This window comes from Vicugna pacos, chromosome 24 (assembly GCF_048564905.1).
Source record: "Vicugna pacos chromosome 24, VicPac4, whole genome shotgun sequence".
NCBI lineage: Eukaryota > Metazoa > Chordata > Mammalia > Artiodactyla > Camelidae > Vicugna > Vicugna pacos.
The window spans coordinates 16,990,973-17,015,502 of record NC_133010.1 but is presented as its reverse complement, the minus strand read 5'-3'; the positions used below and the strand labels follow the sequence as shown (position 1 = coordinate 17,015,502).

Below are 24,530 nucleotides of genomic sequence, written 5' to 3'. Positions count from 1 at the left end.
GATCATTCTGGCTCCGAGAGATTTTCCCTACTTCTTCCAAAGCCATTAGTGTCCTACTTCTTGGAATTTTTTTTTTTTTTGGACAGGTGTGTAGATTCAGGTTGGCTACAAATTCTTTGTCACTCTCCCCAGCAGGAGCTGGACTTTATCCCCGCCCCTCCTTGCATCATGGCTGGCTCTGTATCTGCTGAACTAACAGATCACCACAGAAGTGCACTGAGCAGTTCCGGGCCCAGCCTTCCGGAGGACTGTGGCTTCCTTCCTCCCTCTTGGAACCCAGCTTCCGTACTGGGAGGAGCCCAAGGCACACGGAGAGGCCCAGAGCCGGTAGGGACTGGCAGCACCATGGGGGAGCCAGCTTGGACGTCCCAGCCCCATCACGTGCTGGTAAGGCCAGTCCACACAAGAGCATCACAGAATCATGACACGGGATAAAATGTTTTTTTAAGTGGTTACGTTTGGGTGTGGTTTGCTCTGCAGCAAAGATAACTGAAACCTGTAAATGAAACGTTCACAAGGAGGAAGGTTTATCTTCTAAGCAATGCAGAACAACAAAGCACAGCGTTACACTTAACTGAGCGGGAACGGAACCGTTCAGAACAGGTGTCAACATCCTTCTCTAGTGGGTTTCGGCCTCAAGACTGGCCTCAGCTTTTAGGCCTCTTTTTGATGCTCGACACAGAACATTTTAAAATAGAAAAATTTCATTTTAATACAGCCTCACACCAACACGTGTGTTTCACACAGACCCTTATTTTTTAAACAGAGTTTATTGTATTTAATACATTATAAAATTTGAAAAATTGTAGGAAAGCAGCAGACTCAAACTGGAGCAACTCTAACAAGTAATAATTCTGGCCCCTTTGCAAAACTGATCAGTTTAAAAACAAAGTAACGTTCACATCTGGGAGGCGGACAAAAAAGTGTGACTTCTGTACAAACTACATTTAAAATTTCATGTCTAACGTCTTTCGAATGCAGTGTGCTCAGGAGAGGTTTTTTTTTTTTTTTTTGAAGTCCTGCCCGGTCCCCGTCTAAAGAGAGACACGAAATGTCCATATGCAAAGAGACGCAATTCTAGGTGTTTTGTTTTTTTTTCAAAAAAAAAAAAGGGAAAAAAAGACAAAGGAAAAAAGAAACATTGGATGGCTGTTGGCAATGGAAACCGTAAGGAGATTCGTCCTCACTGCTCATGGCTTGTTTATTGGTCAGAGGCCTTGGGGGCCCAGGACACTTCACGGCCATCACAGCACCAACTGTAGCTACCACCTTTTTTCTTTTTTTTTCTTTTTTTTTCTTTTTTTTGCATTTCCTACCTTTTGACATATATATATATTTATATATTTTTTACACCTTGAGGATATCACTATTCCCAATTGTTCCCATACGAATACAGGTGTGGTCTCTATTGGATATAAATGTGTCTTTTATTCAATTTTAGGTCCAGGACTTGGTTTGCTGTCCCAACTGCATATAAATGTCCCTTTTTTGTCTGTGTTGTTTGTTGTGTATGTTTCTTTCTTTTCTGCATAAGAAATACGTCCATTTAGTCCAGAGGCTCTTGCTTTATCCGGATGACAGAGGGTCCACGGGGCGTCCGCCTCAGTTCCCGCCGCAGGACATATTCGCTGAACTGAGATGAGTCCACTCCTCCCCCGCAGGAGCCCACGATTTCAAATCCTCTTTGCTGCAACCTCTCGAGGACCTGCAAGGGGCCAAGACAAGCATCCATCCGGTTAGGGGCGAGGTAGGTCCTTTGGCCACACAAACAGCCCAAAGATTGTCCCAAAGTTTGAGATCACGTACAGCTCTGGTACATCTGATCCAACCCCTAAACCTCTCCAAGTTTCTGCTTTCAAATGGAGACTCTGGATTAAAAGACAGGAGAGATGGAGCAACTGTTTCTAATACCTAAAATGTGCCTTTACAGCTAGCTTTGCCCATGCCAGGTCCACTTACTCATTACAACGACATGGCGAAATGGATGGAGTTAGCCCATTTGATTGATAAGAAAACGGAGGCTCACGCCTAATAAGTAATGAAACTGGGTTTCCAACTCAGGTCTCTAGTCTCAAATCCTATGTGTTTTGCAATATGCCATCAACTTTCTCTGCAGAAAGAGAGGGTTCATATTTCAAAGCTCATTTACCACTAAGATATATTCAATTTGTTGATAGAGACTATGGAAAGACCGTGATATTATCTGTATTTACTCCACCTGTGATTCATCCTAAACTTATTCACTCTTGATTCGGCCACTGTTCATGTTTCTTGAGACTGAGTTAATATATTTCAGCTTGGAAGACTGAGGCAATTTCAATCGCAGAACAAATGGACTATTGAAGAGAGCTGAGGTTTATCTACAGCTTTTTGAGTTTGTGGCATTTGAAATGGATTTATTGCCTTGTGTGCATGCAGGGAGGTAAGAATAAATGCAGTGGTTACATACGCTTCTCATATACAAATAACCCACATAATCTCATCTTTATTTTTGAAATCAAATACTGAATGCCACAAAGATCCCTGAGTCTGTCACTACATGTCTGACACTCTAGGATGCACGAAACAGTTCCTGCAACTCTTAGATATGCAAAAATACAGAAAACTGATCTAAAGCATTTTGTTTCTTTTGGAATCCAACAAATATTAGACTTGCAAATGTTCCCTGCCAGGATTCTGGATATAATTAAATTATTTCTACACCACTCTAAAGGCAAGATGACTCAATCAGAACTTAAAAAAAAAAAAAAAGCCTGGCTAAAATTTGTATTATTTTGGGAATGAAATGAAATGTTACCAAATAACTTGCAAAATGTAGTAATGTACCGTGAACCCTCCTTATTTTTTGGTCGCCTACTTTTATAAGGAATATAATCTGCTATTTTGCAAACCAGCTAGATGAGATTGGAAAGCAAGAAAGTATGCTTTCTAAAAAATTAAAACTGCAAGCACTGGCAAATTAAAAAACAAATAAACAACCAAAAATCCAAGTCCTTTCGAGAACAAAATGAACACTCTACCCTGCAGTGCTGTATTTCTGTACATAAATTCACATTGCATATGCACACCAGGCAGCAAAAAGACATGATGAAGAAAACAATCCCTAAGTTCAAAATTAAGAGGTGCTCTGGTAGCAGGTGAATAAAAAGGTGAGGAACAGCTCGCTCTAAGGAGATTTCCCCAGTAGAGGCAGGAATGTAGCTTGTCAGCAAGAAACACTCCAGTTCATTTGGCCAAGCCACTGCCCCGGAAAGGATTCCCTGCCTTGATGGAGAGGAATTACAGGGGGAACTGAACAATAAAGAACTTAACTCTGATATCATTTGTCTTTCACTGTTGTTTGTTAGTTCGCTAAATTGCTAATATAAGGAAATCCCTAAGCTTCCTCCCCTGAGGGTCTGATATACATATGATAATTATTCAATATGATCCAAGGTTACCTTGGACGTGGTAAAGCTTATTCCTATGTAATACTGATAGCTTATGCTTCTTGGCCATTACTTTTTAAATATCAACTTGTTAATAGCAAAGTTTCTTAAAGTGAGTGATGGGGAATATTAAAATCACTCTGCGGGATCAAGCTCCTGTGCCTTATCCCAGAGCCTCTGCAGAGGATGGACCCTATTCCCTGGTCCACGGAGCAGGAAGCTAGTATGGCTGTCATATGACGACGTTAATCCAGACGAAAATTTCCACATCTGATCAGACTCGAATGACAGGGAAACATGACAGGTTTATAAATTCACAATAGTTATTCAATGGCCCGAGGGGTGGGGCCCTAGAGAAATGATGAAATGCTGTCTTGAGAGAGCCGGGGCAGGGCGTGGGTGGGAGGGGAAAGGCCTCTGGGGCTCTGGAGGCCTTTCTCAACAGCAGAGGCCCTGCTCGGGAAGGCGCGGGGAGCACCTGCGGACCTGGACCAGCCGGCGGCCGCTGGGAGTGTGCACTTCCCGTGGGCGCGCCTCGGGCTCCGGCCCGGCCTGGTCCGGCTGCTCTGCTCTCAGACGTCTGTTCAAAAACTAAACATTATAAATAGTTGTGAAACCATCCTCAAAAGGCAGACTAGAGTGGGTGCTTCTAGACTTGGAGTCTGGGGAGAGGTTTTGTTGGCTCAATATTGAATAAAGTCATGGGTCCTTTCCAACGAAAAAGAGGGAGGAAACCCCCCCAAACTCTCATTCCATTAACTTCAAGTCGCTTTGGGTCATGTGGACCTGGAGTCAAGTCCCAGGTGTACTTCCGCTTTCTCATCAGCAAGACCGGAATGACCAGCGCTCACCTGTTAGGGCGGCGTCAGAAGACATCACACGTACAACCCTGGGCCCAGGGCCAGCACATGCTCCTTAAGACGGTGACCTCACCCAGCAGCAGCTAAGGCACACAGCACCTCACATGATGTAGACCAAACCTCTGAATTTCACCCTTCATTCTCCTTCTCCCATAAACTTCTCCATCTCAGAAAATACTGATTCCCTTCAGCCAGGTCCTCCATCAAAAATCTTAGTCATCCTTGGTTTCCGTCTTACAACCCGCAGCCATTGTCAGAAAACCTGGTTAGCTCTACATTCCAGATACTCAGAGTTGGACACGTCTCAGTTGGTGCTTGGACCAGAGCTTTCTAGCCAGTTCCCTCGCTTCCCCTGGTTTCCACCTGTTGCTAGAAGATGCATTTACAAATATGAGGTACATCATGTCACACTTCTGCTCAGAATCCTCAAATGGCTCTCCACTTTACTCACAGAAGCACGGGAACCAAAACAAAAAGAAATCAACACAAAGAACCCCAGAGTGCTTCCCACCGGCTGCGAGGCACCCCACCCTCTGTCCCCGGCCACCGTGGGCCTTGGGTCTGGGCAAGCTCGATTCCACCTTCGCTCAAGCCACGCTGGCTTTCCTGATGCTCCTCAGGATGTCAAGCACACGCTCCTACCCCAGGGGCTTCAGAACTCGCTGCTCCCTCTGCCGGGATGCTCTGTCCCAGGCATCCTCTTCTCACGACCGACCCAACACTTAGGTTGGTTACTATCTGCACCAGCCTCCCCGCCTCCCCGTCCATTCCCATAATGTAAGTTCCGTGAAAACAGTGCTGCTGTCTGTTTCCTTCTCTTCTGTATCTCCACTGCTCACACCAGCACCTGGCACACAGTGGATGTTCAGTGTGTGTCTGTGGGGTGACAGTGCTGTAAAGGGGTGACTAGTTTACCCACAGAAGTGTTACACATGAGAGCTCGCCAGCTTCCGGAAGGAAAGGCACCCTGGGGTGGCAAGGGGGAGTGACAGCATTAAGAGCGACATCTGATGCCACACGGTGTATGACAGCGCTGTACCTGGACTGAGTTGAGGTGACAGTAGCCGTTTAGTGGAAACCTGATGACGTGCGTCGAGTCGTGGTTCCAGCCCGCGTTGACGGAGTTACACATGACGTCGCCGATCTCCGGAAACACTTCTTCTATCAAGGACTTGTCGCCGCTGAGTGTGATCCTTTCTCCGAGGTCTGGGGCAACACGCACCACTAGGCACTCACAGGGCCTTGAGAAGCGGCCAGTTTCTCTGTCCTGCTTCCATCTTTCCATCTCCAACAACATGGGCTGAAGCTGGAAGTATTTTGCCTCTTCATATAACAAAGTGTAGTCCTGAAGGGGAAAAAAAAGTATTTCACAGTGTAAAATATAAACGGAAGGCAGTGAAGATGTCCACATGTAAGAGGTGGGTTTTTCACCGCTGTTATTTCTGCCATCAAATCACTTATGACACATTTGTACAGACCCAGTCTGCACCCACTCGCTTGTCATTCATTCGTTCATTCATTCGTTCAGTGATTATAATAGGAGCTGAGGGGATTAAAGGGCGGGGGGACCCTTTAGGTGCCTTCCATGAATTAAGACCTGTAATCTCATAACTGCCAGTGACTTGGGAACCGTTCTTATTCCCATTCTGCAGCTGAGAAAACTAGGATGTGAAAGGATTCACTGAAGACCTTTCTCTTTCTGTGGGAAAACGCCTTTGGGTATTTAAAGTCTGATAGTGTGGGTGAGGAGGATCCACCTGACCTTCTGGATGGAACATGTCTGTGGGCTGAGGGGCGGGGGGCAAAGCTGAGCACCTGCAGGGGCAGCTCCTGAGCCTCTTGAAGGAGGCGGGGTGGGGGGCAGCACGGTGGTGGCAGCGGGGTGCAGAGCTGGTGGGTGGGCGCCCAGAGGGCCCGCCTCCTGCTTTTACCTAAACTGGCATGTGACGGAGAGACACCCTGCCCTCAGCCAGCTGCCTGCACCGCAGAATGAGAGCGGCGAACAACACTAGGCCTTGACTCCTGCTGGACGAGGGGCAGGAGGGGAAATGGGCCCCCTTCCGAAAGTGCAGCCGCCCTGTCTCTGGGCACGGTTTCTCTTCCTCTTGTCTTTAAAAAAAACATCTGCTGAATCAAAGGAGGAATCTAGCAAACAGGTATTAAAACACACAGAAGCCACCAAATAGGCGGACAGAAGAGGACGAGGGGGAGGCAGCCACTTAGAACAATGTTATCAGCAGGTCAATATTGTGTCTAAACGTAGCTATGGCCACAATCATCTCTGGCTGTGAGGTACGTGGATACTTGTCCAGACACGTTGACTGAGAACATTTTAATCAACTGACACAGGCATTTTGCCTTCCTTCCAGGGGCTGGAGCTGGCGGGCGCTGCCTGGTGCCTGGGCCTGCGGGAGAGCCGGGGCCTGCGTGCCGTGTGCCCGGGACGGAGCGCGGGGAGCGGGGACCCACAGGAGAGCTGCTTTTGTTTGGCACTTTGCTCTTTTTCTTGCAAGTCAACAGCAGCAGCAGCATCATTCAAGCCTTCTAGAGAAGGCAGTGTGGAGAGGCTGCAAAGCAGGATTGGGCCTCTAGCTGGATCACCTGCCTTCCACGCTGAGAAGCCTGGGCCAGGCTGAGACTCATCAGCAGAAAGGGCTGCCTGACTCTGTCCTCTCCTAGTGCCTCCATCGCCATGAGGTGGGAAGCTCCATTAAAAGACCAGCAGGACCCCCAGGCCAGGCCACTACTCTCTTGCCAGCACCACCTGGTTCCACGGCCCAGTGGCTTTATCTCACTTTTTGCCTCTGAACCGGCTTACTTCTAGGAAAGTGGAACTTACCCCTAAAATTCTATTGGTTCCCTGAGCTAACTCCTGATTGGTCCATTTGTAGTGCTCACTCCTGATTGGTTATTTCTCTCACTCCTGATGGGTCCATTTCTATAAAGCTTGTTCCTAATTAGTCAACTTTTGTTATACCTTATTCATATATGATGTGGCAAAGTGTAAACTGGCAGCCTATAAAAGTCTGTGTAAACCTACAGATGGGGTCCAAAGCTTGGAGTATTAACTCCTCTGGGCCTGCTGACGTAATAAACCTGAGTTTTCCAACTCTCCGAGTGCTGCTTTGTCTCTTGCCCAGATCCAGGCTGCTGTCACAACTGAGCTGTAACACTGAGCTGTCACATGCTTTTCTGCAATAGCCACAGGAGCCTTGCTTCCCCGCAGGAGGGCAGCCCACTGCTCTGACCACCTTCCTTTCACCTGCTCAGCCTCTGGACTCACAGGAGACACAGTTTGGTCTGAAGAGTTGAGAACTAAGCAGAACTGAGGCTCCTCCCAGTCGCCACTACCGGGGCCCCCCGCGGTATTTGAAGCCCACCACCTGTGAGATTCCAACCTCAGTACCTTACTTACTTATCAAGGTGACAGCTCCAGGAGATTTAAAAACAGTACTGAGAGTTACACAAGCAAGAGAACTGCTGCTGCTATTTATTCTCCTGTGAGATTTAATCAGAAGTTTTTGCACAAAGAAGAACCTGGACTCTGGTGAAAATATGCCATCAAGTCTTCAACCTTAAAGGTACTCCCAGCAGTCTTCCTGACCAATCCTGACCCTATGGAGGAATCCTTTCTAACATCACTGAGTAGTGACCATTCAGCCTGTGATTGAATGCTTCCAGTGATGGGAAGCTTACTACTTAACAAGGCACAGTATTTACTTTGTTCACAGCTCTGATGGTTGTAAATGTCATCATTAGAATGACCTGAATTTCCCTGTAACTTCAATTTATTTGTTCTTAATTCAGCCCCTGGGATTAGAGTGATCTTAATCTTTCTTTGACATGTTAACCCTTCAAACATTTGAAGACAACTGTTAGGTCTTAATATTATTCAGTCTGAAAATACCCAACCCATGCAGAAAATGGTAACAACAGCAAGCGAGACTTTATGCGTCTGAGCCCCGATCTACCAGTCTGTCCACAATTACCCAAAAGTAACGAGACTTGGGTTACAAGTCCCCCTACGCTGACTCTGAATCCTCTCCACCCTCTTTCCCCTGCTGAGTCCACAAGCCTCACGTGTGATAACCCACTCAAGTCTGACCACGGACTGACAGCACCTCCCTTATACAACGCTGCTCACAGTCATCGTTATCTGCTCTTCGCAAATTAAGGGAACACTGGCCCTTATCAGACTTGGCCCTGCTCAGTGTCATCTGAAGGATTCTGCTAGGGGTCATGAAAGTGAAGGATGAAAAGGGCTCCCCCGAAGGTCATCCTGCACTTGGGACGTCATCTCACGGGCCTGGCCTTGAACTACCTGCAGGTGTTCTTTTACTCTCTTGACTACCCTGGCTCCCAAGTCCCTCACCATGCTGTTCCAGCTGGTCTCCAGGGCAGTGTGCTGGGGGAGCGAATGCAGGAGGACGGCTGAGCAGCTCCCCACGCTCACTTGCCCCCCTGTGCTGCCGGCCCCCAGCCCGAGATTGAAAAGGTCTCACTTGCTTTGTTACCATTTTCTGCACGGTTAAGCTCACGCTGGCCGTTTGTCTTCTTGGTTGGCGCCTCTACATCCGTCTTTCTCCGCTTCCTAGGGCCCGATTCACTTCCCGACTCATCAGAGAACTCTCTGCAGACAGACTCAGTCCCCATGGCCGCTCTCTTTACAGACTTTGGCCTCCTTTCCTTCCTCAGTCAGGATCATTTAATTTTACTGCCTAAATTTCACATTTTTTTACGGTTTATCCCATTTCTTCTTAGATTTTTCTGGCCTTGTGCTCATCTCTTCTGGTCTGTCAGTCTTTTGAAGTCTTTTTTTCCTGAAGCCTCCATTCTTATCTGATGATGTCCACCTTCTTCTCTTTGGCTTTTACAAACTCTAGATGACTCAGACTCTTGTTCCCAAGGAACGAGGTGGAAATGGGCCAGAGTTTTTGGGGCTGCAGCAGGTTTGGCCCCAGTTCTTCTTCTGAAGGAAGTGAATCCATGCATCCATGTCTGCTTTCAGCAAAGCAGCTCCAGAACGTACCAGATACCGGCCCTCTGCTCTGCTCCCGTGCGATCTTACCTGCTCCAATTAAGAAAGCACCAACCGCATTCTTGCTTAGGTTCATATCCAGCTAAGGAGAATGAGCATGCCCACAGACCCTTATCGTGTCTAAATGATTTTGAAATCCTAGAATATTTTTATTTAAAAAAAAATTAAAGACTTTCAATAGGCAAATCTTTAGGCAGGAAGATCAAGATCTCACTTTACAGATGTATACACTGAGCTTCCCTGAGACCTTGGAAATGGGGACACGGAACAAGACGGTAAATGTGGGTGGACTCCAAAAGGCAGATGGGCCATGTTTCAAAAGCTTATTTCTCGATTAAATATCTGGAACTCAGAAGACATCTTCCCTACAGGGAGGAAAGTGATATACATAGTGTATTAGTTTCCCACTGCTGTTGGCAGAAATTTGGTGGTTTAAAACAGCACACATATATTCTCCTACAGTTCTGGAGGTCAGAAGTCTGAAATGGGTCTCGCGGGGCTAAAGTCAGGGTGCTGGCAGGGCCACTGTCCTTCCGGGGGCTCCAGGGGAGAATCAGTTTCCTTGTCTTTTCCAGCTTCCAGAGGCTGCCACACTCCTTGGCTTGTGGCCGGCAGTCACACCACCCCTTCCATCACATCTTCTCTGACCCTGACCCTCCTGCCTTCCTCTCTCACATCTAAGGACTCCTGTGGTCCCATGGGGCCCCCCTGGATAATCCAGGATAGTCTCCCCATCTCATGACCCTTAAACTTAGTCACATCTGCAAGGTCCCTTTTGACACAGAAAGTGACATATTCACAGGTTCTGGGGATTAGGATGTGGCAACTTTGGGGGGTCATTAGCCTACCACACGTGGCTTCTAGTCCACAAAACAGTTCAAAGGCTTATTTAACTCCTACTGTACATGAAGTTTTACATGGTGGCACGCAGGTTCTTCCCCTCAAGGGGCAACTCAGCCACTCACGTGTTCGACATCTGGTTACGTGCAGCTGCCAGGGCACCCACCCCACGCACCGCGGCACAGCCCACCTCGTGCACCCTGGCCACAAACAGGCTTTTCCTAGGGGACCACATCCAACCCCTCCCCGGGGCTCCAGGAGCTCTCCTGCCCACGCTCGGGGCAGTGGGGTCCGTGCTTGGGTCCCAAGAAGGCAGGGTATGCATGTACCTGCAAACAAGAGGCACCAAGAAGATAAGGGGGCACGGAAGGGTTTTACAGTCTACATTTCGACAACAGCACTCATGGAGTAATAATTAGAAACAAAACCAGATCCCTGCAAAACTTTCCTAAAAAATTGGTTTGGTTTTTTTTTTGAGGGGGAAGTGGCCTATCACAGGCTTTTTCAGAGTTTGAGATTTGGGGGCCTCTAAGGTCCGTATTTCCCTGGCTCTGCAATACTTCCCCGAGCTAGTGTTCTTTCCTCCCTCCTCCCTCCCTCCTTTCTTTTTTAAAGGATTTTAGTTTTTAGAGCAGTTTTATTCACAGCAAAATTGAGCAGAAGGACAGAGATTCCCCACATGCACAGCCTCCCCAATGATCAACACCCCCATCAAAGCAACAGCCCCCAGAGCAACACCCCCACCAGAGCAACACCCTCACCAGAGCAACACCCTCACCAGAGCAACACCCCACCAGAGCGCTCCGTTTGTTACAACCTGTGAACCTATGCTGACACATCATAGCCACTCAAAGTCCACACATGAGGGTTTACTCCGGGTGTTGTACATTCTATGAGTTTGGACAAATGTTTAATGACGGGTAGCCACCATTACAGTATCAGAGAGTAGTTTCCCTGCCTTAAATCTCATCCTGAAAGCCTGTTCTGGCCTCCCCGCCCCCAAACCCCTCTCTTTTCCTCAAAGCCCAGACGGACTGGCCCACTTGCTCCCTCTCCCCTGCAACCAGTTGATACTTGTGGCCAGGAGGCTTCCTCCCTGTTCACTGCCATCGACTTTCAGCCTCTCCCGACCACTCGTGTTTTCCTCGGGCAGGATGCCCAGCCTGAGATTTAACCTGATGGCCGTTAAGGGAAACGTGAGTGGTGGCAAAGTCCCTCCTCTGCCCGGCCACCGTCTCCATGCCCCACTCTCTGACTCTGCTAGAGAAAGGCTGAAGGCCACACCGGCAGTAATGACGGGCTGCCTAGGGCAGAGCAGAAGGCAGATCCATCTGCATTCTGAAGCCACACCCTGGCTTGGCAAGTCACCTGGACACAACGCTGTAGGAGTTGAGTCTAAGTGTAGGGCGTGGCGAGAGCAGGGGGTAGAGATGCTCTCTGAGATGGTGCCGGGGCTGGCTGACGCCCGCCTCCCAGTCCTCCTTGGTCACTGCAGCTAGTCCTGCCTCAGCGGGAGCGTCCCTGAGAGAAAAGGAGTGGGCCTCGGCAGGAGTACTGTGAGTAGCAGTCTCCGTACCAGGGATGCAAATTCTAGGAGGCAGCAGCTGAGACCATGGGCTGGGGTAGATGTCCTGAGTGGACCCTCTCTTAGGTACTAGAAAAGAAGAAACATCTTGAGGGTCTACCCAGCTCCCCACTCCGCCTTCTCTGAGAAAAGTTCAACCCTCAGGAAAGGATACCTAGAAGCCATTCTGTGTTGCCCCAGCTGATTGGCTACAGCATAAGCATCCAAGCCAACGTAAGCCAATCAGGTGGTCTCTCTGCAGAACCCAGGAAGGGGAGAGAGACCCTGGGCATTGCTGGGGCAGAGCCACGTTAGGGGCAGCATTCTAGAAGCCTGCAAACTCCCACGACCGACTCCCTCAGAGCTGCCCTCCTGTTTCCACTCCTGAGAGAATGTCCCCACTAATCCTACGAGATAAACTAGAATCCTTCCCATGAATACTTCCTCTTTTCCTTAAACTAGGACATTCTGCAGTGTCTGGAGGCACCCTCGGTTCTAAAACTGAGAGGGGTTGGGTGCTACTGGCGTCTGGTGGGTGGAGGCCAGGGATGCTAAACAGCATCTATGATGCACAGGACAGCTCCCCCCGACACAAGAAGAATCACTTGGCTCCAAACATTAATAATGTGAGGTGAGAAACTCTGAGCTAGACAGGGATCACGTCTGTTGCACCCGATCCAATGGTCAGTCCTGGCAACATTAGTGGTGGTCCAACCACATATGTTTGCTGATGTGATGTGATATGAAGTACACAGCATCACTGCAGACGTGCTCTTGCCAAAACACTTAACTTAAACCCATCAAGCCTTCAGATGCAACTTGCAGTTTATAGGAAATGAGAGGATAGAGGAATGAGCTCAGCTGGCCCTGTCTCCTCAGCAAGTCAGCATCATATAAAAAAGGGCTCTGCCGCATAATAATTTTTAAAAAGGGACAGACCTAGATTCAGTGAAGTCCTGGATCAGATACCAGCTTGGAAAAACTGCCCAGAAAGCGCATTTTGGGGTCAACCAGGGAAATCTGAATATGGTTGCAGTATTAGAGGAAATACAATTTGATTACAATGGAAAGGTAGAGATAACTGTCTGAAATAAGCATAGAAGAGGACCCAGAAGTCTACACACAAAGATTTTAACATTGGCAATCCCTGGGTGGTGAGGATATACTGTTCAAAAATTTTTTTGCTCGTGTATATTTTCAAATTTTATACAAAGTACATATACTTCTTCTATAATATGAAAAGATTTTTTGAAATAACTAATAGATTTTCAAACTGAAGCCAGGGAGAGGTAAGCTGGGGACTGTCTGCCAGCAAATCTTTCTGTAAGACATTCACCCAGACCACAAAAGATGTTAGCAACATGGAGGACACTTCCAAAAATGTTCAAAACACAAGCCTAGAAAGAGGTAATTTTGTGGTTCCCCATCAAAAAAGGAACCAAAGCTCTGGACTCCTGGTGTACCAGGAATTACAACTGTGTGCGTGTGTTCATGCGTGCACGCACATGCTCATGTGTGTGTGGGTGTGAGCAGAAAACAGAGCAACCATGAACAAGGCAGTACGGTGGGGGTGAAGGGAAGAGGGACGAACAGTCATATCCGTGATAAAACACTGCAGGGAAGTTCCACAATCGCTTATCTAGGGAACACATTCCAACGCCTTTCAGTGGGAGCAGGGCACACGCAGCTGCCACTTAAATGGTGTTGTGAAGTATGAAATTATCTAAATTGTTAAATGGGTATCTAGCTCAGACAGCACATTTGCAAAATGAGATTTTAAGGGGCGTAGGATGCTGTGATTTCAAGATTTCATGCGTTTACTCAACCCAGCATTAAATAGCTGGAGAGGGAAGCAGGTAATCAAGGAACACACTCCCCAGCAAATCCAGTCAGAGAGAGTCTCTCCACAAGCCAAATGCCGTGTCCCTTTTCCAAGGTCAGGGAAGAAATTGGCGGGGAAGAAAGAGAGGGGCAGACTGAGCGCTCAGCTGCGTGTGCCTGTATCTGTGATTTTGCACAAACTGCTCCATCATCATCCCCAAGAGCTGAACCTCAGCTTCCTTCTGCTGCTCCGCCAGGTTCCAGACTCCCTGTGATTTACCGCCCGTCACCCAGAGGCTCGTGGGAAACAGTCCAGGGCCCTAAGTGAGTTTCATTTGACATGCTTTTTGTCTTCTTCCTTGAGCATGGGCTATGGTTAAACCCATAGCCAATTAAAGGGTGTGTTCTGAAGAACAGCAGGTCCTTTCCAAATCCCAAGGGAGCACAAAGGTGCAGAGAAGCACCAACTCAATCCTAGCCAGCGGGGGTGACTGGGTGAGTCTTCAGCAGGCTGTCCTCTGCAATCGGCCGCAGGTGAGCTCCCATGTAGGGGTTTTTCTCCCTCCAGCATCTAACCTGAATGTTCTTGGAGGAAAAATCATGCCTGCCACATCTGACTGTGTTTCAAACCCCTAGCTCTGCATCTGGAACGTATGCAGCTAAAAACAAACGGCTACTACTATTTTCGAACTGTAATTATTTTGTATTTCCTGGAGCCTGCATCTCTATTAATCATGGGAATTATAAATTAATATTACCCTGGTAAGTAGCTTAGGATGATGATATTACATACATACAAGTTTTACTTTTTCCATTTAGTCCTATATGGTTTTAAATAAAAGTTCAGTGCCTACTTATAGTTAGCTTCCGGTCTCCTGTGACTTTTTCTTTACCTTTTTCTGCTACGTTTAAATTAATACTAAGCAATTATCATGTGTCCAACACACAATGTCCTTTAAAAAAACATAAAAATGCCCCTGTTTCTGACACACTTACAAAGTAGTTAAAGAGTAAAGATACACGCACAAAATATCCAGAGTTCAAATATAAGGAAGTATCGGCCTAGGTATGAACCAGAATCTGGTTTGAATGTGGGACCCACTCCATTCAATCTACTCATCCATCCATGTGTTCATCCGCTCAAGGCTAAGCCAGTGTGACAGGTACTGCAGGCTAGCTTCCCCAGAGCCATTGTCCATTTCTCTCACTATAAAGACTGAAAAGGAAAAAATCACCTTTTGGTCTCTTCTGCAGCTCGGGGAGGCTCAGTTCTAGCCAGTGAGTTAGTATACTAGGAATCTTCCAACAAGGACAAAGTCTTGTGAGTTACAAGCCTTCTGCCCTCCCTCTTCCTGCCTTGGATGAGGATGTGATGCCTGGAGCTGTGGCAGTCACCTTATGACCTTGAGGTGACAAGCATGAGGCCAAAACGTCAACACTGAGGAAGACAACAAAAAGACAGAGAGTCTTGTCCTTGATAACATCACTGAGCAGATACCACTGCCAACAACCATGGACCTCTGACTTCTTATGTGAGAAAAACAAATCTCCATTAGTTTAAGGCACTGTTGACTGGCTATTTCAACACTTGTAGCTGAAAGCACTTCTTAACATACAGCTAGGTGTATAGTGCTAAACAACAGAGACAAAAAATTATATATATACTGTGTGTGACTACAGAATCAGAAGGTATAGGCAAATCTAAGCTAGACCAGGCACAGGACAGCTTAGTGATGAATCCAATGAGCCCTAAGTGACAAATAAAAGCCAGGCCAAGAGCATCAGACAGAAGGAACGGTCTGCTCTGGGTGGGGCAAGCAGATGGCATGGCGTATGCGCAGAGGAGGAGCCGGGTAAGGTGGGTGAGCCTGGGCCCCGTGGGCTCTGACGAGGAGGTGCTACGGTCCAGGACTGGGAAGCCTCTGCAAAGTTTTAAGCAGGAGCAAGTCACGATACACTATGTTTGGAGTCCCTTGGTGAAGGATGGGGTGGGAGATGGAGGAGGGGGAGAGGGAGAGGCTGTGACTCTAAAAGGACAACAGGAGGGACCCCCGTCATGATGGAAACGTTCTGCACCTGGGCTGTACATCCCAGTTGTGAGGCTGAAGTATAATTTTGCACAATGTTATACTGGGGGGAACTTGGTAACACAGGATCTCTCTGTTGCTTCTTACGACTGCATGAGAAGCTACAATGATCCCAAGAGGGAAAAAAGGTAATGAAAAAAAGTGTCCCCTGGTTTCAACATGGAGAGAGGATGAGAGAGGGAAAGGGTGGGACTCTGAGTCACCCAGAGAGCTCTCTGGCCTTGGACTGGAGAGGGCGTATGAGAGGGGTGGACTGACCCGAGAAGTATCCGGAATGACGGATGCATGTGGGATGGCCCGGCCCGGAGCAGGGAGGTGGGTTCTGGCACTTTCACGGAGACAGGACGCGACGGAAGAGGAGCAGGTTTCCCGGTGCTGGTGGCAGGAGAGGGGGAGGTGGGACTGGCCAGCTCATGTTTGGACAGCTCAAGTTCAAGGAGCCAATGAACAACCTGGGCAGAGGTTCTGAGTGGGCATCTGGAAATGCAATCACCTTAACATAGACCAAAGGTGAGATTTCTCTCCTCTAGCCCCTCTCCCACTTCTTCTGCCTGCTGTGGAGGAAAACACGAGGGAGGGAGGGACGGAGGGAGAGAGGAACAGATGGCTCTCTGGCCGCCGCCCTGTCACACACTCAGCCCTCCCTCTACTTGCTTTCTTGCTCTCCAGGACCTACTGGGGAGCCAATGCCCGGCAGCGGGGCGCCCGCTATGATGAGAGGCCGGGTCACTGCGGACGTCGGTGCCCATGTACTGCAGCTCCTTTCCCCTCCCCGACTCCATCCTTCACGCCCTGTGCCCAGTGCAGACCTCGGCGCGCTTCCCATCCCCTCCAGGGCCCCCGGCTGCTTTCTTCCCGGCTCCCTGTTCCCGCCAGCTCTGCCGTCCTGTCCCAGCAGGTGCGGCCCCAGGTTTGGACCGAGGGCTGCAGGTAGGAGACTCCCTTCCAGCCTCTGGAACCATGCTTGCCAGACGAATGACATGGCTCGAGGGATGGAGGGGAAGGCAGGAAAGGGCCTCGAAAGTTGGAGGGTAGAGAAAAGAATGTACACGTTGAAGAGCATCCTCGAAAACCGTCTAGGAAGGGGCCGTGTTGGTGCCTCTCAATACGTCATCCTTCCTGAGTTGGAAAAGATCACCGCTGATGAAGCTGCAGACTTTCATTGTACGAACCAGCTTCACGTGTCTGTAAACGCTGGGATCACGCTCGGCGCCCGAGGGGCGCCCCCGAGAGGCCCCCCGGGAACTGCCGCCGGCCCGGGAGCAGCGGGGTCAGTCATTTCCTCGGCTCGTTGCAGGGCTGCAGGGAACTGCACGCACTAGTTGCGGTGCTTCCGCTCTTATTTTTCTGCCAAATGTATATTGTTTTCACGTAAGATAAATGCGTACACGGTACGACTCTTTACACGCTCTTTTCCACTTGGCTAATCATGCCGGCACGTGCCCCACTGTTCAAAGTCCTGAAGGAGAGGCGGGATGGGAGGCCCCCTGATGCCCTGTTAACTTGGGGTCTATTCTTCCAGATCTTTTTCTATTTACAGACACATACGCATCATTTTTAACATACACAGAAACATACGACACATATTCTGCAACTTAGTATTTTCACTGAATAAAATCTTGGTGATTTCCGCCCCCACCACACATCAACTATTTCACAGCATGAATGTTCTATAATCTCTGTAACCCTCTGCCGTTGTTGAACATTTTTGAAATTGAGCCCACTTTTTGCTTTTACAAATATAACTACATTAAACATCTTATGTACATATATCTTTGCTTATTTGTGTCTTATTTCTGGAAGATAAACTAATAGACACGAATCGCTAAATCAAAGAGTATATCTGTTTAAAAATTTTTAAATTACTACTAAATTGTCCTTCAGAAATGTTTAGTAGCTTTCACTCCCAACCACATTGTATATCCCCCAACACTGTATATTACCAATTTTTTAATCTTTGCCAATCTGATGGATAAAAAGAGGTATCTCATTTAAGTTTTGTTTCTTTAATACTACAGGAGTTGAACATCTTTTTAAATGTTTATGGCAATTTCTATGCTTTTGGAAAATTATTGTTTAAATTTCAGTATGTTTCCCACTGGGTTGTTCTTATCGATTTTCAGGAGCTCTTTTATGATGGATATTACTTTTGGTGCAAATATTTCTTCTAGTCTGACTCTTGTTCTTTATGTGTATGTGGTGTCTTTAATGCAACGTTTGTTTTTCTTTTTTAAAGGATGCCTTCTGGGTAGTAAGTCTTGCTTAAGTAGGCCTTCTCTGCCTGAAAATTATGCTTGTAGAAATTCCTTGTTATTTTCTTCTAATACTTTAATAGCTTTAATTTTTATGTTTATTCCTGGAATTCTGATGAACTTATGAGATAGTACACTTTTCCCAAATGTCTTGGTGCCCAATTGTCTCAGAACCAATTACTGACAATTCCTCTGTTTTCCCACTGGTTTGAAATACCACCTCTATAATATATTAAATTCCTATATATACACATATCTGAACCCTACTCCTCCCTGTTGATCTACGTGCATATTTTTAGCCCTGCCAGGATCACACTTTCTAATCACTATAGCACCACAGTATGTTTTGATGTCCACCTTGCCTACCGTTACTATCACCACCAAATATTTTTAGCTATCCTTGAGCATTCTTCCCTTCCACACAAACTTTATAAGTGGGTCCAATTTCATTAAAAAAAAATCTGTGACTTAAATGCCTTTGCATTGAATGTATAGGGTAATTTGGGCACAGCCTACATCTTAACAATATTGAGGCTTTCCATTCAGGGACACAGAATGTCCCTTCACTCTTGTTTTAAAGTTGTATGGTTTGTATGGAGAAATCTGCAGTTTTCTTTTATCAGACTTTGCGTATTTCTCAAGTTTATTCCTAGGTGTTATAATTTTTACTATCATTGTAAATGGTATATTTTCCCACTATATCTTGATTGACTTTTGCTATTCTGTTGGAAAGCTATGGCTTGTAACACATCAATCCTGAATGTAGATGCTTTAATGAGTTCTTTATTAGTTCTAATAGTATTTAGTTGATTCTTTAGAATCTTCTCCTTAGAGAAGTATTAACAGCTACAGAGATAACATTTTTGTATACTCTCGTCTAATATTAACATTTTCTATTTGTTCTCCTTGTCTAATTTCATTGCCTAGAGTTGCCAGCACCATGTAGGACCAACTTTAACACTTGTCAGTAACTTTCAAAGGGGATAATTCTAAAATTTTACTGGTATGTATAAGGCTTGCTTTACATTTCTGGGAGAAAAAGTCTTTATTAAGCTAAGGAGGTTTCCTTTTATTCTCTGCTTCACTAAGACTTATCAGAAATAAGCTTTGAATTTAACTAATTTATTTTCAATGTGTTAAAATGAATTGTGACTCAATTCTTCAAATAAAAAGCGGTCCTCTTTCGGTTGTGTAAAACTTAATGACCATATACTCTGTTTCTTAAAGACAGTATAACCATGAGAGAGACCTCGGATGCCATTAGAGTTGGTATATGTTAAAAATGTAGAGCTGGAAATATCTTTTGGAGCATATCAAAACAAATCACATATTTACGCTATTGGTAATTTAAGATGAATCCCTCACCTTGAAATCATCGGGAATGAGGAGTTTTGATGTTCGTAGAAAATTCAAGATATATCTGAACATCTGTCCGTCTCTGTCAATGAAATAGTGCTGTTTGAGACTGTCCAAAACAATGGGCTCTGTACCATCAAAAAGTCTTCCGATTCTGTGATAGGAAAGAGGGAACAGTGAGGACAATTAGAATTGCTTAAAACCACTAAGGCTAAGAGCTGCTACTTTGTGTCACTGTCAACGGTGGCACTTTTGCAGATGACAGTCAGGAAAAATCACCTGTTAAGCAGTTATGGTTCTCTAAGAAGTACTGGTCCCTGCTTGATAAATATCTCAAGACCAGACAATTCAAAATGATCTCAGGCTTTCTCAAGTAAATTCTGTTATTCAACGTCTTTTACCTGTAGAGAAAATGTTCCTGACATGGTGATTATGGCTCAGTGCTATCACTGTAATGAAAGATCACGTCTTTCCCTTTGTGTTACTTTAAACAAACTTCTCCGCTCCTTAAAAAAAAAAACTACTGTTCCGAAGTGTCTTTTAAGCAAATTCTATGAAAAAAAGCAATTTTGTCTTTAAGAAATCTGTTTTCTGAGCTTTCCCCACCCATGAATTTCAAACTTTCTAAAAAGAAAGCAATGCCTATATGCTAACATCTACATTTAATTATAAAAAAGAATAATTGAGAATATTATTCATTTAGAAGAATATGTTTTCCATGAACAATATACAGTCTCATTTCTTAGGTCTCAGCAAAATTCATTTGCAACAGCCAGGGATCATTATAAAATATAAATATTTGACCACCCCAAAAATACGAGCTCGTTCTGGAATGTAAGTGCTTATGGGTAATTTTTAAAAACAGAAATCCATAATATGTTTACCCATTTATAGAGGTAACATTGGAAAAGTGTGCTACAGTTAAAGTGCTTTGTATCCATTATTATTTATCTCCTTAAGGAAGGCTAAACCTACACTCTATATATTTAATACATACTCAACTAATAGAACGTGGTAACATCTATACTAGGAACAAGCAGAGAGCATGCTGACGACAAATAAATATCCTACATCAGAAAACAGGATTTACACACTTGAAATCACTTTCTTTACCAAGAAGTGTATTTACTTTCATTAACAGTATAGGCAGAAAACTTGCTCCATTTTTTAAGAAAAGCTTTTGTGGACCTCATCACAAGTCTCTGATGTGGAACACCATTTTATTGCTTTGATGATGACTCTGATTTGAAGATGATTTTGAAATCATACATTTTCTAATCCGGTTGTTGAAATGGGACAGATGGAATGGTAAATCAGTAATTCCACTCCTCTTAAAATATCACAAACAAACCAACAAATAGGAAAGCCTCTTTTCGCCCTCCCAAAAAAAGAAAGACTTGTGAATTTCTGCTTCAATGAAAATCTTTCAAAGATAATTAGAAAATTCATGTCCTACCTGAAGGTAGTAAGCACAAAGAAGAACAACTAACTTGTCAGGTCATATTTCTAAAACTCAATATATTTTTCTCACCTAACGTTTTTGACCAACATTCCAGAAAATGAGGGTGATCGGCCAGGGTACAGATTACAACCATCGTAAGATTCTTTTACTGCATGCTGCCTTGGCATTCATTTCTCACTAACACATCAATCAAACAGTAGACTATATAAAAAAAGAGGCAGTGAAATGAAAACACACTTAGTCACTTATTTATAGTGTTTCCAGGACAGTTTGGTGCAGGACAGGAAAGAATGAGACTTGTTTGCCTATTATTAAAACATTTTGCTCTTCACTGTCAATGATAAATTTACAGTTGACAGGGGAAGAAAAGGGAGCTATATTTATTAAGTGCTTTCCAGATACCCTGCACTTGCCTAAGCACTTTATGTATGCAACAAATCCATTATCCTCCTTTTAAAGATGAAAAATAGGCTCAAAATGATGAGTAACTTGCCCAACTAGTTAAGTAGCATTGGGGGATTTGGGCACAGTCCGTTTGATCTTAAAGGGGCCTCCCTACAATGATTGGAATGAAAAGAATTAACCACTACTGAATGAAAGCTTTTGGTCTAGAGTTTTCATTTCTATCTTACACTTGTTCAGCAAGAGTTTTATAATGAAACCCCAATGTGTATACTGATTATTTTTGTGGCCTGGAATAAATTAGTATCAGTGATTACAAGGCACTTTACTAAGGAGGTGAAAAGTAAATATTTTACTTTAAAATAAATTCCATGCTTTTAATTCTTAAATACTCATTTTCAAAATCTAGTCTTGGAAGGTCGCCAGCACAGAATAAGCGATTAATAAATCTTTACTACGTGAGTGAGTAAAGGGGTGACTGAGTGAGGAGGGGAACAAGGCTGGGCCATTACAAGCTGTCATCTGCGTGAATCAACTTCTCTGCGTCTCCATTTTTTATAAAAAATAAAATTGTTTCAGTTTACTTTATAAAATTACCTTTTTTCTCAGGGTTAATGAAAAAAATCAGAAAGGATCATGGCACATTCAAAAAGAACACAGCAAAAGAAGATTATCTCAAAGTAGCAAACAAAACTTTCCACGAAAGCAGCTCTTGGAAGGCTGCAGGCACTACAGGGTACAGGACTGAAGGAGCAAAAAGTTGAGTCTTGGCTTAAGTGTATCGTTATAGCCCTTTCCAAGATAGTAGAGACACGTCAATTAAGAGGTTTTTAGGATACAACTCAAACAAAACAAAACAAACCCACCTCTAGCAGACACAGGAAACTGCACACAGCTGGACTCAGAAGCACCTTCACATCTGACTGCGATGAAATAGGAAAAGATGCAGAAGAAAGAGGAGAGAAATGTGGAAGGAGACCCAGCGCGGGGACAGGGAAGTGGGCACCGGAGAGAAAGGGTGCGAGTGGCCTGGGGAGAAGGCCTAGACTCTACCCGGGAAGTGAGGAACCCCAACCCCGCAAGGGTGGGCGAGGGCCCGGAACCCCTTTGGCCCCGGAACCCTTGCTGTGAGCTCGCGGCAGGCTGGGGAGGGCGCGCTTGGGGGACCGGAGGGCGGGGAGGGCGTGGCCTGAAATTGGTGGGAAAACTCTTCCTGCGGAGGCTGCGTGGTCTACGCGGGAGTCGAGAGGGAGGGAGGGTCAGGAGGGAAGAGCCTCTGGGCCGCACGGCTGCGCATTCCTGACAGTGAAAGCCCCTCGGGGAAGAAAGAGGCCCTGCGTTTCAGGCAACAACTGTTAGGAGTAATAAAAGGAGGCAGAGTGCTGCTGATTTCTGCAAACTCTAAAAGGAGAAAGGTTTTGAATTTGTGAAAACAAGGCGGAAGGGCAGGGTGGTGCCTGTGATCGTAAAATGGGGTCCCGGCCGGTCTCGAGATTCAGTGTGCTGTGAAAAGCATTGTTTGGCTAAGCAAATAGAGGGGAACCTCGACACAGGCTGTATTTCTTGTGGACATATGAATGGAGTTACAAATCAACTGCAGTGATTTGTAAACTCTGGTGCCTGAAAACTATGTGGAACTGATTACAGTTTACTAACCTCGGAGAACATTCCTGTTTTTCAACTGACCAAGACCAAGCTGGCTCCGGATGATGTATGCGCTGCCCTTTTTTTAAAAAATTTTTTTTTTTAAAAAACACTCATTGAATCAAGTGGCAATGCTGAGAAAAATGTCCTTCCACAATTTTCCTTTTATTTTTTGACTTTTTTTTTTTAACATTGTGTTTTGGGCAGTTTCAAACTTTATGCCAAAGCAAAAAAAAAAAATAATATTATGAACTCCCACGTGTCCATCCGGCTTCTAAAGCTGTCAACTCTTGTTCAGTCCTGTTTCACCTATACCTCTATGCCTCCCTCTCCTGCTCTGGGATTTTTAAAGTAAATTGCAAATATCCTATCATTTTTATCTGCCAATATTTCATTAACTAAGAGGATTATAAAGGTCGCAAAAATATGCATTAACACATATTGAAAAATATTCCTCTTTCTTGCTTTTTAGTATTAGCACTCTGGTGATTACTCTCGTTTATGGAGCAAATAATGCCGCCCCAAATCTCCAAGGAAATGAAGCTTCTTTTGGTGAAAAGTTAGTCAGCTTCCTCGCTATGACTCCCCCACCCCTGGCATTAAAGAATGGTCTTAAGTGAAAGAGAGTATAGGGGTAGGACCTGACTTACCTAGTTCAGTATGAATCAGTCATTAAGAATTTATTGTTTCTTGTGTATTCATTCATTTACAGGACCTGGTTTCTCTAATTTACTGTGACTCAGTTCCTTAAGAATTTCTTTCCTTTTTTCTTGTGTAGTCATTCAGTTATTTGTTCATTCTTCCCACCAGAATTCACTCAGCCTGATCATGTGAAATACAGGGGATGCAGTGGTGAATAAGCCACACTCCTTGCTTTCGTGGAATTTAAATCTGTGGGGCTGGGAGTGCAGATTAAGTACATTTTGATCGAGTGTGTCAGTGGGTATGCAGAGTGGGCTACAGGAGGACACAGGGAAGAAGCAGAAAGTTCATAGGAGAACCTGAAGAATAAGCAGAGTGGGCCAAGTACAGGCGTGGGAGGTTAGATAAGAAAGGAGAGAGGTGGAGAAGACATAAAGGCTCGAAGGTAGAAAAACCTGGCATGTGATTACTCTCCACTGGGGTGTAGAGACAGGCCAACTGAAAAAGGAGGCTGGGGCAACAGAAGTCAGATCACGAAGAGCTGTGTAAGCCTGGTCAAGGAGTTTAGATTTCATTCCAAGGGCGATGGGGAGGCTATTCTCTCAGCGGTGTTAAGGAAAAGAGCAATTGAAAAGTGAGACAATCAAACTACAGTATCTGAAATCACATCTCCTCGCAGAAGCAGCCTGTGGCTTATCCAAGTCCTGTTTCCTTTGCCTTGCTTTTTGACTGTGTCATTTACGTAGAGCAGTGCTTCTTAAGCCTGGCTGCACAATGGAATCACCTGGGGATGTTTAAAAAAATACTGATGCCCAATGCCAGATATTCTGATGTAATTATTGGTCAGGGTTAGGACCCAAGCATCTGGATTTCTCAAAAAGCTCCCCCAAGGAAGTCTAATGCACAGCTGAGTTGAGAACTAGCGCAAGGGAGGATGCGCAGAAAGACTAAAGAGAAGCAAGTCAACGCTGTCGACCTGAGATGCTCTCAGTTAGTCATTCTGTCCCTTTGAAGTGTCATAGCACTTTTTCGTAAATAGCCAACCACACTTTTACAAGTGAAGGATCTCCAGGATGACCTAGATCAACCTCCCGTTCTAGCATTGGAGAAACGTAACGCTCAAAGATGCACAGC

At 45.4% G+C, this 24,530-nt stretch overlaps 1 protein-coding gene across 8 annotated transcripts in view; it reads right to left on the bottom strand.

Moving 5' to 3' along the window:
- Positions 1-751: 751 nt before the first annotated feature.
- The window catches only part of KCTD1 (potassium channel tetramerization domain containing 1), a 159,936-nt gene continuing 136,157 nt past the window's right edge, over positions 752-24,530 (bottom strand). For all 8 annotated transcript variants that reach the window (XM_031690305.2, XM_072949075.1, XM_006205087.3 and 5 more), the window contains 3 exons: positions 19,256-19,400; positions 5,328-5,633; positions 752-1,705 (listed from right to left, as the gene is read on the bottom strand). In XM_031690305.2, coding sequence (XP_031546165.1) covers positions 1,547-1,705; positions 5,328-5,633; positions 19,256-19,400 — 610 coding nt within the window. In that variant the 3' untranslated portion in view covers positions 752-1,546. The remainder of the gene's footprint in view (positions 1,706-5,327; positions 5,634-19,255; positions 19,401-24,530) is intronic.